This window comes from Alosa alosa, chromosome 22 (assembly GCF_017589495.1).
Source record: "Alosa alosa isolate M-15738 ecotype Scorff River chromosome 22, AALO_Geno_1.1, whole genome shotgun sequence".
Lineage (NCBI taxonomy): Eukaryota > Metazoa > Chordata > Actinopteri > Clupeiformes > Clupeidae > Alosa > Alosa alosa.
The window spans coordinates 27,496,238-27,512,616 of record NC_063210.1 but is presented as its reverse complement, the minus strand read 5'-3'; the positions used below and the strand labels follow the sequence as shown (position 1 = coordinate 27,512,616).

At 43.3% G+C, this 16,379-nt stretch overlaps 1 protein-coding gene across 1 annotated transcript; it reads right to left on the bottom strand.

Moving 5' to 3' along the window:
- Window positions 1-7,917: 7,917 nt before the first annotated feature.
- LOC125287525 (piggyBac transposable element-derived protein 4-like) lies at window positions 7,918-15,814 on the bottom strand. The gene is made up of 2 exons (XM_048233407.1): window positions 15,404-15,814; window positions 7,918-11,286 (listed from the first exon to the last, which is right to left on the bottom strand). The coding sequence occupies exon 2, from the start codon at window positions 11,240-11,242 to the stop codon at window positions 9,209-9,211; it is 2,034 nt and encodes a 677-aa protein (XP_048089364.1). The 5' UTR covers window positions 11,243-11,286; window positions 15,404-15,814; the 3' UTR covers window positions 7,918-9,208.
- Window positions 15,815-16,379: the final 565 nt, after the last annotated feature.

Here is a 16,379-nt window from a genome sequence, read left to right as displayed (position 1 = left end):
GCGTGAGAAACCCGGGAAATCTCCCTTATTTTCAATGCTCAATGTTGACAGCTATGGTGTGTGTGTGTGTGTGTGTGCATAGGCGCCGATTTATGTTTCCGTCGGTGGGTGCTCAAACAATTAAATGCCCGTACCAACGCCCATGTGTATTGTTGCCATACGGTTTTTGAGAAGTAATGTAGGGCTATGCACTTCAACACTTTAGGAAATCAACAGCGGCCTGACACACAAAACGCCAATACAGTTTGCGGGAGTCCATGGGCGTCACCCCCGAGGACATTTCTTAAATGCTGTTAAGCAAATTCACCCTTCGCTAAGTCCCGCCCTCTTTAGTTACTGTTGCTATGCCTGACAAGCTTTAGCACCCTGCACGTCTATTACATAGGGGGAGAACCGGGACTTTACAATGAAATGTCATTTACAAAGACATCGTACCACACTGAAAGCTAATATTTTGTCACTAGCAACCTACATCTGTCCTCTGTCAAATACAGTTGGAATTTCATCTCTGAACAAAACCGTTCATGAGTTATTTAAGCAGAAGTCGAATGTGCGTTTTGTTTCATTCGACTCTCCTGGCCAGAATGAATGGAACAGGCATGGGGGACGAAAGAAGCATACCATTTAAGCTATGTACTTGCCACAACTTCAATATTTGACAACATATCATGAATGGTACTTCAAATAGGTTTTATTTTAAATAGATTGCTGATGGGCTATACATCTTGGTGAACGTCTGTTAACAACTTCTTGCCGTTATCGTGAAGCGTGTATCTCGCGGTTATGGAAATATCATGCAACTTTTTATAGTTAGAACAATATTTGTTCCTAATTATATCATGTTTCTATAGTGTAACATGTTATTTCACTGTGTCTTTACGTGGGTTAGGGCACCACACGTCCAAATAAGTGCCCTTCATGACCCACAGGCCTTCAGTCTCCACAGGTTAAAATGGCAAAACTCGAAAAGCTTGACAGACCTCCCGTGCCTAGTGACGGGTTGCTAAGCCACGATTGGCCTGTGGCGGTTTTCGGGTGTGGCTTAGCGAAGGGTGAATTCACAATTTGTGTGCACTTTCAGTCACCTACACTACGCCTAAATCACGCATGATCCGTCGTTTGACTCCTGAACAGTTTATGTAACTCAGAAGGTTAATTGCGTTAACCCAAACTAAAATGAAAAACACTTTGCTTTGTTTTTATAAACAGAAATTATATAACGAGATATAGGCTAGCCGATCCATCCAGAAGCGCGCATTAGCCGACAGTAAGTGGACGCAGTGGTTCTCAAACTTTGCCATATCCTACACTGGTGTAAAAGGCGTGTATGGTATCATATTTTTTGTAAAGGTCTGCCAGGGATATTCTTAGGCCTATGAATGGTGTGCATTCTCACAAAAGCATAGTCACTGGGCTCAGCTAGATGTAGCTTTCTCCTTCACCAACCTGTGAGCCTATGAGGCAGTCACGTTGTCAGTGGCACTCTCAAGTCCTTCTCATCTGCTGATACAGCAACATGAGTATTCCACTATAGCATTGCTCCTCATTGCCTTACTCCTTTCCTTTTCATAATGTTCTTTCTATCCATAATCATAAGTCTTTCTTCAGTGAATTAGCAAGATACCATCAGAAGCCAACAATCATAAAGCACCTGTCGCCGCAGCTCTCTCCCCTCCCCGCATGAAGCTGTCTGCGTGTTGTAGGCTAGATTTGCGTGAGTTCTTTCTATCTGCTTTACTTTTGCGAGTTGCGACCATCTAGGCTATGTCAGACGTCCCAAGTCTTCTTCTTCTTCTTTTGGCTAATGGCGGTTCACAATATAGGATTGTATATCGCCACCTACTGCACAGGAGTGTGTGATGTGATCAGGTCAAGTCGTGGCAGAAAAAAATAGAAAATAAAAAAAATATAAATAAAGAAAGAAAGAAAGAAATGTGAGACAGCCTATATTCTGCTCATCAATTCTGCATTTTTTAAGTACCTCATAAGACCTTTAATTCTATTGCCCTGCATTCCCTCTTCCTTCAATATGTTTCGGATATCATCATCTCCTCCCTGTTCTCTCCAGTGTGACCTGTGGTCAGTGTATTTCCTGCAGTGAAAAAGGATGTGCTCTACATCTTCTTTGACTCGGCATTCAGTGCAAAGCCCATCAGTTTTGCCCAACACATGTAATGTGGCATTGATGCCAGCGTGCCCTAATCTCAGCCTTGTGTATACAACTTCCTCCCTTCTTCCAAGCCCCACTGATGTAATTCTTCTCCCCCCAACCTGCTGTTGCATATTAAAGTATTTCCTGCCCTTTGGGTCTGACTCCCATTCATCCTGCCACCTGTTCATGATTTCTGTCTTCATATGAGATTTCGCTTCCCCTTTTCCTAATGGAACATGGTTGAGATACATTGGTGGCCTAATGCGTCCTTGGCAGCTTTATCTGCGGTTTCGTTACCCTTGAGGCCCTTATGAGCTGGCACCCAGCAAAATTGGACAATGAGCCCCAGATTACTGAGTTGAGCCAAAAGCTGCCCATCTATTACAAGGATACAAGGATACAAGGAAGTTTATTGTCACATGCATATAGTTACTGGAAGTAAGAAATGCAGTGAAATTATGTCTGGTGTCAGCCTATTTGTGCATTAATGGGGGGTAAAAGTGCAGTAGAAGAGGGTTTAGTAGATTAAGTGGCAAGGGCTGCATAAAAAAAAGGTGGGGGAGGATTGGGATTGGGTGGGGGCACCAACAAGGGAGCACCCAAAGAGCAACAGGGGCAAGGAAAAACTCCCTTACCAAGGAAGAAACCTTGGGCAGATCCACGGCTCAAGGGGCTAACCCAACTGCCAGGGGTCTTGGTGTGTGTGTTGGGGGATGACAGGGGAGATGGGATAGTGTGCTGTGTATGTGGGGGAGAGAGGGCAGTGTGCAATATGTGTGTTGGAGAAGCTTCCTCATGAGACAATGTGCTGTGTATTGGGGGGCAGTGTGCTGTAAGTATGTTGGGGATGTGTTGGAGAAGCTTCCTGATGAAATAATGTGCTGTGTATGTAGAGTAGGGGGCAGGGACTTACTATTGCAAGCAGAGTACTGTATGTAATGTATGTGAGTGATGACAGTGAAGATGTGTGTGTGGGCGGAGGGAGTGGAGCAGTGACTGTGTGTGTGTGTGTGTGTGTAGTGTGTAGGTGGGTAGGTGGGGGCAGTGTGCTGTAAGTATGTAGAGGATGTGTGTTGGAGAAGATCCTGAAGACAATGTGCTGTGTATGTGGGGGGGCAGTGTGCAGCAAGTATGTAGAGGGAGGCTTACTGTAGCAAGCAGTGTGCTGTATGTATGTGAAGTGATGACAGTGATGATGTAAGTGTGTGTGTTGGGGGGGGGGTGGTCAGGGACTTACTATTGCAAGCAGAGTACTGTATGTAATGTATGTGAGTGATGACAGTGAAGATGTGTGTGTGGGCGGGAGTGGAGCAGTGACTGTGTGTGTATGTGTGTAGTGTGTGTGTGTGGGTAGGTGGGGGGGCAGTGTGCTGTAAGTATGTAGAGGATGTGTGTTGGAGAAGATCCTGAAAGACAATGTGCTGTGTATGTGGGGGGGCAGTGTGCAGCAAGTATGTAGAGGAGTGCTGTATGTATGTGAAATGATGACAGTGATGATGTAAGTGTGTGTGTTGGGGATGGGGGTGGGGTGGGGTGGGGGGGGGGGGGGCAGAAAGGCTAGGCAATCAAGGACATGGGTAGATGGAGGAGAAATCAAAAATAATAAATAAAAAGTGTGCAAAAGTTGGAGAAAGTCAGATATGTGTGTGTGTGTGTGTGTTTTGACGTGTGATGAAATAAGAAAATAAATAAATTACTGCATTTCCAGAGAAAGCTTTGCAATACTGAGAGTGAATCTGTGCAGATGACTGATTTAAAAGGCTTGACTTCTTCAATCCATCTCAATGCAGTAATTATAGCAGTTAGTTCTACTGAATATATGGATAAGAAGTTATTCAGTCGGTATCCATACGTCCTTTGGAATTCAGGTATATAGATTCCAACACTACACTGGCCAGTTTGAGGGTTTTTTGAGCCATCTGTAAATATCTGTAGGTACCCATAAAATGCAGAATTCAAATAAGTTTTACAATGTATTGCAAATCCAATATCATTAGGGTGGTCTTCCTTCACTTTCAGTAGCTCTGTGTTAACATCTGGGGCAGGAAGGATCCATGGGGGTACATTACTCATGGCCAATGCAGAGTTAAACGTAAGGCTTTTTAAACCAAACACGCTTGCAGCCTCTTCAATGGGCCACCCAAATCCCTTTCCTTCTTTATAATATTCCCAACACTCTTTGAGCACTGACATGGCTGGGCTGTCAGTGCAACACTGTAGTCTGACCCAGTAGGTCAGTGCCAATTTTTCAAAACGCAGCTGAATAGGAGTTTCCTCTGCCTCCACTTGCAGGGCACTGATGGGAGTTGTCTTAATGGCACCCAGGGCTATTCTCAAGGCCCTTGAATGTACTCTCTCAAGTTTCATAAGGGACATTTTACAGGCAGATCCATAGACGATGCAGCCATAATCAATATTTGACCTTATCAAAGCTTTATAAATATTGAGTAAAGATTGTCTATCTGCACCCCAACAGAGACCACGTCCCAAGTCTCCCGGAAGTTCCGGGAGTCTCCCGCATATAGCGCCTCCCTGACGCCCGCAAATTAGATAAAATCTCCAGGAATCTAGATCAAGATCTCACACGCCAGACCGAGACTTGAAATCGCGTCTGCATCTGAGTGTAGCGTGCACACGACAGGGGGGAGAGAGAGGGGTGGTGCGTGTGTGCCTGAGCGCATCCAAGACAGAGAGCATCCTGATTGGTTTATTTAGCGAAACAGGCCAATCAGTTTTCAGTGTATAGGCGGGCTTTTTATGTCTTTTCTCCCGAACCTAATCAGTTCAGTGTATCTAGGAACAGGAGCGTCATGGCAGAGTCAGTGCCCCCCAAAAAGGAAAATGTAAGACCTATTTCAAAGTGTACCCTTGTCTCATAATCATAAGAGTAAAAAATAATGACAGGCTTGTACTCTTGCACGTTGCACTGTTTGTAACAGTGCCTTTAGCATTGCCCATGGCGGGTTAAATGATAGCTGAATTTAACATCAACTGCGATGTTTGATTTTAAATTAATGTAAATTTAGCCGAGACTGTAAGCTGGCACACGTGGGTGCTCAATATTTTCCGTGAGTGCTCGAGCGACCTATCTTCACCCCTATCTTCACGCAGGGACTTTAATGACATCCCATTCTAAATCAGTGTGTGTGTGTGTGTGTGTGTGTGTGTATATCTGTGTGCCCTGTCAAGGGATTACAAATTTGAATCACAATTAATTGCATTGTATAGTAATCACAAAATGTATTTCATTTTTCAACCTATTCATTTTTTTTTTTTAAATTTAACAACCCAAACTAGACCTGATGCGGGTGCAGTTGAGCTACATTTTACCTCAAAAAGCACAAAATATACATGGACAGCCACCTTCGGCGCTCGGGCCCTTAATATCTATATGCACAGCCTGCACGTCCGGTGCTCGGGTCTTAAATATATATGCACAGTGCAGTGGCATATACAGGGACGAGCTGGCAGGAAAAGCAAATGTTGAGGGGCCCCAAAGATAACTTGGGAAATGGCACCCCCGAATGGCTGATAATAATATTGGCATATTTTGCAAAGACGAGTACAATCCTTCATGAAACTTGCCAGATACCCTAACACTCTCCAAGGGAAACTCACCAGATATGCCAACACTCTCCAAGGAAAACTCAACAGATACCCCAACACTCTCCAAGGGAAACTCAAAAGATTCCCCAACACTCTCCAAGGGAAACTTGCCAGATACCCAAACACTCTCCAAGGGAAACTCAACAGATACCCCAACACTCTCCAAATTCAAATTCAATTAAATTAAAAATGTATCTTAATGCCTAAATGAAAAACATTAGGAAAATTCCAACCTTTAAGGACACCAATTTTTGAATAATGTATCGTAAATAAACAAAATGTTCTTCCTTAAAATACAGGTGCTCATAAATATACACACCCTTATGTTAAATTCCCATAGAGGCAGCAGATTTTTATTTTTAACAGCCGGTTATTTCATGGATCCAGGATACTATGCATCCTGATAAAGTTCCCTTGGCCTTTGGAATTAAAATAGCCCCACATCATCACATACCCTTCACCATACCTAGAGATTGGCATGGTTTTATTTTAGTTAGCCTATTAGCTGGCTTGATTTGCATTGAGCTCAAAGAAAATTGGTGTCCTTAAAAGTTGGATTTTTCCTCATTTTGTTTAATGCAAATCACATGAACTAATAGGCTAACTGAAATAAAACCATGCCAATCTCTAGGTATGCAGTAGGTAAGCCATGTTTGGGCATTATTAATATAATGAACATTATTATTCATAAGCAGCCCAAACTTTGTCTGTCTTCCACTCTACAGAGTATGGGCTGGCTAGGAATAATGCCCAAACATGGCCTCCAAGATAAGGCATTTCTGAGTGTGTAAAAATTATACAAAATCAAGGGTGAAAAATGTATGAAAACATTGGAATGTAACAAAAATATTTTACAGATCTTAGTTTTGGGACTAAATATTAAGTAGACAAAATCTGAGATGGTGCAGCAACTATTTTCCTGGATTTTGTCAGATTTGTCCCATATGACCTTAACAAGACAACCAAGATTGATAGCTTAGCAGCCTACATGAACACTTTATGATTTTTTATTTACAGTACGATTTGTCTCAATAGTGCTGTAGCAATCTAAAATATAACTTACAAGCTATGACTGACACCATGGTAGAAAAAACATCTCTGTTTATCGTCAAGTCAAGTTTATTTATATAGCGCATTCCATACACAGAGGTCATTCAATGTGCTTTACATAAACAAAACTAAACAATAATAACAAATAAAAGCATAGAAGGGCAATTTAGTCAAAGAATAGTTAAAAGGTAAAGATCATAATAAAAAGAAAACATAAAACACAAGGTAAAATCATTTAAAAATAAAGAATAATTAGTAAGCAAAAACAAAGGCAAAATTAGTAAAAAAGTAATAAAAGACGAGGTAGAATAATTATCAAGGCAGATTCAGCATTCGTTAGAATCCTAGCTGCTGCATGTTGTATCACCTGAAGCTGTTTAATTGTCTTTTTAGGAAGGCCTGTGAACAGTCCATTGCAATAATAAACCCTGCTGGAGATAAATGCATGAATGAGTTTTTTTAAGTCATGTTTTGACATCAGCCCTCTGAGTTTGGCAATATTTTTGAGGTGGTAAAAAGCTGATTTAGTTATCACTTTCATGTGGCTGTTGAATTTAGATCACTGTCAATTAATACACCAAGATTTTTAACAGTATCCTTTGCCTTCAACCCTTTTGTGTCAGAGAGTGGCAACCCTAAGTCTTTCCTCCTTTTTACCAAATATAATTACTTCAGTTTTTTCTTTGCTCAGCTGAAGAACATTTTGAGACATCCAGGTGTTGGTTTGTTCTATACACCGACACATAGATTCAAGAGGACCATAGTCGTTTGGTGACAGAACTAAGTAAATTTGTGTGTCATCTGCATAGCTATGATATGAAATCAAATTATTTTGGATGATTTGTCCAAGTGGGAGCATATAGAGGTTGAATAATAGTGCCCCCAAGATCGACCCCTGGGGAACACCGCAGGTCAAGGACGTTGGTGTTAAGGTACAGTTTCCGATGGCAACAAAGAAGCTCCTTTCTTGTAGATATGATTTTAGCCAGCTGATAACTATGCCTGTTAATCCAACCCAGTGTTCTAGTCTGTGTAGTAAAATATTGTGATCAACAGTGTCAAATGCTGCACTAAGGTCCAATAGCACTAGGACTGATGTTTTACCTGAATCTGTGTTGAGGCGTACGTCATTGGAAACTTTAATGAGCTGTTTCAGTGCTGTGATTTGCCCTAAAACCAGACTGAACGTAATCAAAATACCAAAAATATTGGGACACGTGCCACACAGGGACTTCAATGACATCCCATTCTAAATCCAGTTACTTATTTATAGGCAATTCAATGTGCTTCATAAAATAATGTTTTAACGTTTTAAAAACAGGAAGGTACATTAGTAAAAAGTTAAAACAGAGTACATTTGATTAAAAGTATACTTGATCAGTTAGCAGAAAACATGGGAATAGTTGTTAATTTGGTCAATACACATTGACAAAGAGATTGATAGCAGCTATGATAGGAAATCCACTTGTTCTTGGGGCTCATCATAGCAGCTATGATAGGAAATCCACTTGTTCTTGGGGCTCATCATAGCAGCTATGATAGGAAATCCACTTGTTCTTGGGGCTCATCATAGCAGTTATGATAGGAAATCCACTTGTTCTTGGGGCTCATCATAGCAGCTATGATAGGAAATCCACTTGTTCTGGGGGCTCATCATAGCAGCACATCTGGCCTCTAACAAGTCACAGCGCTCAGGGCGCACAAGTTGCTGCACTTTGGGGTGAACAGGATACCACCTTCAACATGCTACATATTATCCTGTCGCTGTAGCAGTTAATGCACTTTGGGGCAAACACGATACCACCTTCAACATGCTACATATTATCCTGTCGAACAGGATACCACTTTCAACGTTCTACATATTGCCATGTCACTGTACAGATTAAGATCCCAAATTCATTTGGAACGGTTTTGACTTACACCCCGACACATATTATATCGGGTATAAAGCACAATGATTGAGGTAGACAAATGGACTAAGACGTACAGCATATTCGCCTCAAGTGTGTAAGCCTAGTTTGTCGGGGTGCAATGGATCACAAAACTAACGAATGTTACCCCATCCCAGACTGATATTACCATTGTATCCAGGTAAACCAACACGGAAGCTCATCCAAATGAAGCCTATCCAAAACCATGCTAACAACCTCTCCAATGTCTGTTACTGGACTTCAGGGTCTTCAGAGTACTGCAAAAGAGTCCATTCCAGAGCCCCATTCGTGCCAGAACAATTGCATTCTAGAACATTCTAAGAGCAATGTTCTATCACCACCTCCTGCAGCATGGACTAGGAGTTGGATTTCAGGAGGCAGGAAAGTAACAGCACAAACTCAGAAAAACCAGAAACTGTATTTACAAATCCATACAAAACTATTACAACTATTAACATATCTGCATGCTTCATTGTGTGCTCTTCTTATCATGCCACTCTGTGAAGCAAATTCTGTCCACAATAATGCAAAGTGGCACATTGCAAGATCTGCACATGTAGATGGTATTCATCTTGCAGTGCACACATTTCCTCCTCCCTTGTGAGGCCTTCAGGGACGGGTTAGTGGACACCTTACACACTGGAACCGGGAAGCACCCCTGCGGTCCTTGGTCCAGACCCTGAGGAGGAGATGAGGAGACTGCCCCACTTGTGGCTCCTGCAGATGCAGCTGGCGATGCCTCGCTGGTGGTCTCTGCAGATGGGCACGCCGGCAGCTGCCTACAGTCGGCCAGCTCAATGCACAGCAGCTCCCTAAACCGCTTCTGGGTGAGCGGCTTCTTCTGCCTCGCCAGGGCCATCTCCTTATGGATGATGAAACTGTTCACCACTGCGATGTCGATGAAGTGCAGAAAGAGCTTCACGTACCAACGGCTGGTCTTCCGTGTGACCGAGTAGTACTTTATAAGAGCGTCGGACAAGTCCACTCCCCCCATGTACTTGTTGTATGCCATCACAGGCTCTGGGACAGAGATGTGTTTAGAGGACCAGGTGCCAGTTTCAGGGTCTCGGGTCCGCCGCGACATTGAATCCCCGCTGTAGGCTCTGTGAATCGTGGAGCAGAGCGTGACATCTCTGGAGTCTCTCCACTTCACAAACAGCAACGAGCCGTCTCTGATCCACCGCATGTCTCCGCGCTGCGCGTTCTTTGGCAGGGCATTGATGTCAGTCTTTGGAAAGCCGACCCTGTTCTCACGTATGGTTCCACAGGCCCTGAAACCCATGCTGTGTAGGTGACAGAAGAGCTTCGAGCTGGTGTAGAAGTTGTCTACGTACACGTGATACCCCGTGCCCAGATAGGGCACATGGAGCAGGTCGACAACCGCATCAAAGCTCAGGCCGTTTCCCGACGGTGTTCTGGCTTTCCCCTCATAGATGCTGAACTCGCAGGTGTAGCCGTTGGAGCTGTCGGCCAGGACGAAGAGCTTGTAGCCCCACTTCGTGGGCTTGTCCTTCATGTACTGCTTCATCCCGATCTTCGCCTTGGTGGCCACCATGCGTTCGTCTACTGCCAGGTTCTGGTGAGGGTGGTAGTAGGCTCGGCAGGCGGTCAGAATCTGCTCCTGCAGTGGCTTGAGGCGGCAGAGGCCATCGTACATGGGAGTGCCTCGGAGCTGGTCGTTCACCTTATCTGCTGCCGGGTCACTCATGTGTAGGTACGCCATGATGGCCTCGAAGCGGTAGCCGGGCATCACAGTGGCAGGAAATGGGTAGGTGTGCAGGCGGTCCTTCCTCCACAAGTTCCGTGCAGCTGTGGGCTTCATCAGGCCGAGATAGATGATGATGCTGATAAACTGGAGCATCTCCTCAGCCTCTACGTCTGTCCACTGCCTCTTCATGCCCGCCGCAGTCCTCTGCGCAGCATATAGGTTGGTGTTGCTGCACAGGGTGCGCATCACCTCCTTACTGAAGAACAGCCGGAAGACGTCAGAGGGTTTGTATTCCCCCTGACGGTCCAGCTGAACTCCAGGGGTCCTCTTGGGGCGAAACGGCAACAGGGGAGGCTGCACATCTTCCTCTGTGGCACCACGCCATCGATCCTCCAGCGCAGCAGGTGGCGCTACTGGGGCCCGGGCTGGGGGCTGGCGGCTGCGCTTGGGGCTGGAGCTCTCCGCTGGCTGCTTCTGGCACTGGCTTGTCCATTGGAGGAGGGCTTGGGGCTGGGGCTCTCCATCTGCTGCATGGTTATCTGTGCCCCACTTCAGGGTTTGGGGCTGTAGCTCTGCCCTAGGTGCCAGGTTGTCTGTGGTCAACTTCAGGGTTTTGGGCTGGGGCTCTCCGCTTTCTGCATGGTTGTCTGTGGTCAATTTCAGGGTTTTGAACTGGGGCGCTTCCTCTGCTGCATGGTTGTCTGTGGTCAATTTCAGGGTTTTGAACTGGGGCGCTTCCTCTGCTGCATGGTTGTCTGTGGTCCGCTGCAGGGTTTGGGTCTGGCTTGTGGTCATGGTGGCAACAGGCCGAGACGTGAGGAGGCGGCTTCACTGAATCACTGACAGAACAAAAGAAAGGGCAATATGAACACAACAGCTTCCACTTCAGGTGTATTTATGTAAACAAACAATCAAAAACTGCTTTCTGAAAAGCAGTGGTCACAAATTACTAGGAGGGTTGCAAAGGCTTACCCATTAACACAAATTGGCTTAATTGGGTTGCACCACAAGTATATTATCCTGTGCGGGTAATTTGGTCTCTGCATTTATCCCAATCCTTGAATTAGTGAAACACACAGTGAGGTGAAGCAAACACTAATCCCGACGCAGTGAGCTGCCTGTTACAACTGCGGCACTCGGGGAGCAGTGAGGGGTTAGGTGCCTTGCTTAAGGGCATTTCAACCACCTACTGGTCGGGGTTTGAACCGGCAACTCTCCGGTTACAAGTCCGAAGCGCTAACCAGTAGGCCGTGGCTGCCCCAAACTTCCCACAATTAACAAAAATAAATGAATGGAGGTATATATTATTATATATAATATTTACATATCAAATGCATGTTGCGCAATTTAAGCTCTGCGTCATGGATGTTTTTTGGCCATTGAATGCTGGGTGTGTACAAAAATACCACATTTTCAAAAAATCATTTTGAGAAAATGAGGCAGAACACCATCACAATTTTTTGATATGTTAAGAACACATATCTAATCTTTCCAAAAAAATTGTTTTATCTTAGTAGACGCTTCATTTTTTTTTGCTTTAGCATGCCAAAAATGGCACAAAATGGGTTTTCATCAATTTTCAAGCTTTAATATCTTCCATACCGTTCACCACATAGGGACAGTTTTTTAACACAATATACAGAGCATACATTGGAAAGTCTGTATTCAATATTGAGGTTCTAGCTTTAACATTAAGCTTTCCACAGGCCTTCAAAGATGCTGCCACAGAGCGTAGAGTAAACTTTTCAAGCAAATTTAAGCACCACAAATACTATGATATACCCAAGCCACACTCTTGGAAATCCATAGTTTGAATGAGCAAGCTTAAACACTTTTCTAGTTATAGCAATTTGAAAATGGCTCTTCAGAAAACGCTGCTTAAAAAAAAAAAGCCGGGGGGGGGGGGGGGGGGGTTTGTGACAAAACTGTTGGGAGTAGAGAGTTAATATTTGGGAGTATACCTATTAAGAAGTGTGTGAGCAACCTTGATTTTTTTTCAGCCAAATCTATGAAGGTCGAGTGGGGAGATTCATACGTTTGTTTGGCATGGAATGACCCTAGTATGATTTGTTCCAAGTTTTCTTTTTGTTTTCCAACTGGTCAAAATGGCAATTTGCTTGACTGGCTTAACATTTTTTGTAATGATGAAGAGTGATCTAAATAGTGTGATGATTACACTTATGTTAGGGTAACTTGTGTTGTGCTTCTACTCACAAGAAGAGCTGGCAGTAAGCGTTAATGTCTAAGTTAACCAGGCTAATAAACAAACCATGCTACACCCAAAACTAGTACATCACATTTCTACAGCTATTCTCCACTGTGGGTATGGTGTTTTTGTGGTTGACATTTTCACCCCATCCCAAAATGGACCACCTGATAATCATGGATGCTGATCATGGATCACTCTTCTCCAAACATGCACAACTCAGCTTAACCTTTATAAGGGCACACCTGGACAAAGGGGGTGAGAAGATTATTATTTTGGGACGTTTTTCAAACAGTGGGAGCTGTTGACCTTCTCAAAGTAAATGGTAACACTAAAACAAGGGGCTACATTAACATTCTGGAGGAACAGGAACAGATCAGGCAGTCTCCCGAGAGACCTAACCAATAGGCGGCATTGGACCATTAAACCACACAATGATCCAAAACATACAGCCAAACAAGGCAAGAAATTATTAACAGAGAACAGAGTGGCTTAAAGTGGCCCAGCCACGGGCCACTCTAGTCCAGTCCAGACCTCAATCTGTCAAAAAAGTGAACAGACAAGGCCAGAGTGATGGCAAAGAATCGTTCCTGCCTCAAAACCTGGATCGCTGCTAAAATGGAGCGGTCTAGAATTATTGTGGAGACATGGAGAGGCTTGGTAGATATTATAAGAACCATTTTTAGAGCTGTGAATGAACATAAAAATGTTGATTGGAATGCATTTCCTGAATCCTTAGAGTCGTGTCAGTATTCCAGTTTTTGTGTTTTGTCTTTCTGGTGTTACTTGATGCCACAGAACTAAAAGAAAATACACGATTAAAGCGGAAATTGTAGGAAAATGTGTGTGATTAAAGGTTTGAAGAGCTCCAGTGTCCACTGTACTTGTCAGACATATTCACAAAAGGACTTGAAAGAAAGTGTCCCCTTAAAAATGATAGCCTACCAAACACATTTACATTGATTATGTCCTGAACATGAACCAATAGCCTACTAAGACATGCACCAGCGTCTAAAATGCAATTTTTCAACTTTAACAGAGCTGATAACACTGATTTAGCTGTGACTGAAGAGTAATCATACCAAAATGTTATCTACAGACATGGATGTTGTCAAAAATGTTAAGTAGCCTAACCTTTGCCACCTTGAGTGGTACCCACATCTGGTCTGGCCCATGGACTGAGTGTTTTTTTTGCTACTGTATCTGATATGGCTATTGTCGTTGTTGTTGGTCTCATGCTAATTGCCATGTTATTGTAATCAGGGGTGTAGTGGTAAAATAACTTAATGTTAATTGTTGTCATTGTAAGTCGCTTTAGTAGGCTAGGCTATTAAGCTGCCATCGCAGTCTGTTTCGGAACAAAGCAAACAGACCGAGGGTGCTTTCATAGCTATTTAGTTCCGAATCACGGGCTAATACAGTTTTCTCCATTGTCCGTGGGTTCGTTTGTGTTCACATGGAAGCATTTTAGATCGGAAAAAATGATTTACAAACAACCCCTACTTGAGATTAAACTGTCTAAACTTGTGTCTACAAACAAACCCCAGCATGATTAAATTGTTTTCTGATTGGTCACATTTGACAGCAGAGGACACTATCCCGAAGTCGCCAACACTTAGGGCTAGTCCACACGTACGAAACCGAACTTTTTTTCCTCCGTCTTCCCTGAAACCGCATCAAGAATATTTGCGTCCAAACGGATCCATCTCAACACGACTCAACACGTTACTTCATACCCCATGCCTATAGGTGGCACTGTTTCTTTACATAAATTGACCAAAGTTTGTGCTTTACAAACAGACAGAATAGGCTATGACAAAATGGCTAGTGCAAGGAAACCAGAATTGTTTATGTGGACTGATGGTGAACTGTCAACTGTAGTCAACTGTAAAACTAATAAACTTTATTTTACGGTTTGTGAAGGGTGCAGTCCCGTCTTTATTTGGCTAACGCAGGTAGGCCTACTAATCACCTTTACTTTCTTTGGTTGTAGGATAGTCCGTGATTCACATTAGTTTTGGCTATCACCGCAATTAGGCTACTAAATGCAAGGCTTACCCAAGTTCTAGGCTATTCTGTCGCCACATTTATAATATTGCAATAAAACCTTCGTTAGTAACAGTCAATACATTTGCCTGCATCAAATCAAATTGCGCATTTGCATTCAGTGTGCTACCATCGGCTTAACGTGAGTTCTAAGCATCTTTGTATGCTTATATCTGATTTCACTCGACTGTGAATGCATGTATATATGTTGTAAGACATGTAAAATAAATGAATGACACTGGCACTACGCACAAATTAATGTAGCCTAAACTTACACGCACTTTTCTAATAACTTAAGTTCTCTCGCGTCACTGACAGTAGATAGAATGCATTAAAAAACACCGGGAAAAAACAGTGTTCAGTCCACCAAGTCATAAGCTATCGGCGCTGCGCAGCACCAGTTGTGATATTTATCTTACGGACTGTAATCGTAGGTAATGTCATGTGTGAAAAGGTGGTGTGGCGATGACATCATCGATACGCAAGCAGGATGTGCGGTTTTGCTGTCTAAACAAACTCAAACGGGCTACGGTTTCAGATTTCTCCACTCTGGGACCAGGTTTCAGAAAAGTGCGGTTTCGGGCAGTGCGTTTACAGGATTCGTTTGGACGCTCGGCCAAGACGAAGCAAAACCTCTGCGTTTAACCTAAAAAGCGTCTCCGTGTGGACGGGCCCTTAGAATGTAACAAACGTGGTTCTCTCACCTCCATGTCTCGCCCGCCTGTGTGTTTCGCAGCGGGTGTTCCGACTTACAGCCAGCCTTTGGAGGTAATCGGTCATAGATTTCTAGTTCCAGTTCTGTTATAGCCCACTCTGTTTGTCGCTGCACCAACTTGTCTGAACTTGTCCTAGTCGCATTGTAGGCTAGCCTGATTGTACCTTGCACTGCTGTAAATCGTCTTGAATAAAAGCGTCAGTCAAATGGCTAAACATGTAAATGTAGCCCAGGCTACTCCGTATCGTTCTGTTAGGCTACGAATTTAATCATGCAGCCTGCCACAACTGCATTTAGTAGCCTACCAAGCGACATCAGTCTGCTCTGTTGAGGAAAAACATGAATAGAATAGTCTTTTTAGAATAGGGATATTTACATGCTGCAAACCTTCTATGTCAGTAAGCATGGACCATATCGAACAGTTTCAAAATAAAAATCTTCTTCTTCTTCTTCTGTCAGGTTTTATGGCTGTTTACAGGCAAAGTGTATTACCGCCATCTACTGGACTGAGCAATCAATTGGATGTCATTTAAAAAAAAAAAAAAGGAAAACACAAAACAACCAACTAAATCTTATAGGCCTATATGCTAATTGTGTTTCTTTGATAAATGTGATGACAGCACTAGTGATGTTTCCTGATCTAGGCTCACCTAATAAGGTGTCTAAAGAGAAGGCTTTCTTGGCTGCGTTCACTTCCCTCTTTAGCTTTTCTCTTTGTCTGGAGAATCTTAAGCATTTTAAAAGAACATGATCTACATCCTCTCTCACTCCACAAAGCTCACATTTTCCAGATGGATGTTTATTTACAACATGCAAGCTATTATTTAAACCAGTATGGCCTATTCTCATTCTTGTAAACCAAACCTCCTCTTGTCTGTTTGGGTAAATAGGTTTGTTATTTAAGATATTCTTTTGTATATTATATAAATGTCTACCTTTCTTCTCCTTATCCCATTCAGCTTTCC

What these genes read in the sequence shown, in the direction of transcription:
- LOC125287525 (XM_048233407.1), bottom strand. Translation starts at nt 11,242, where the DNA reads ATGACCACAAGCCAGACCCAAACCCTGCAGCGGACCACAGACAACCAT.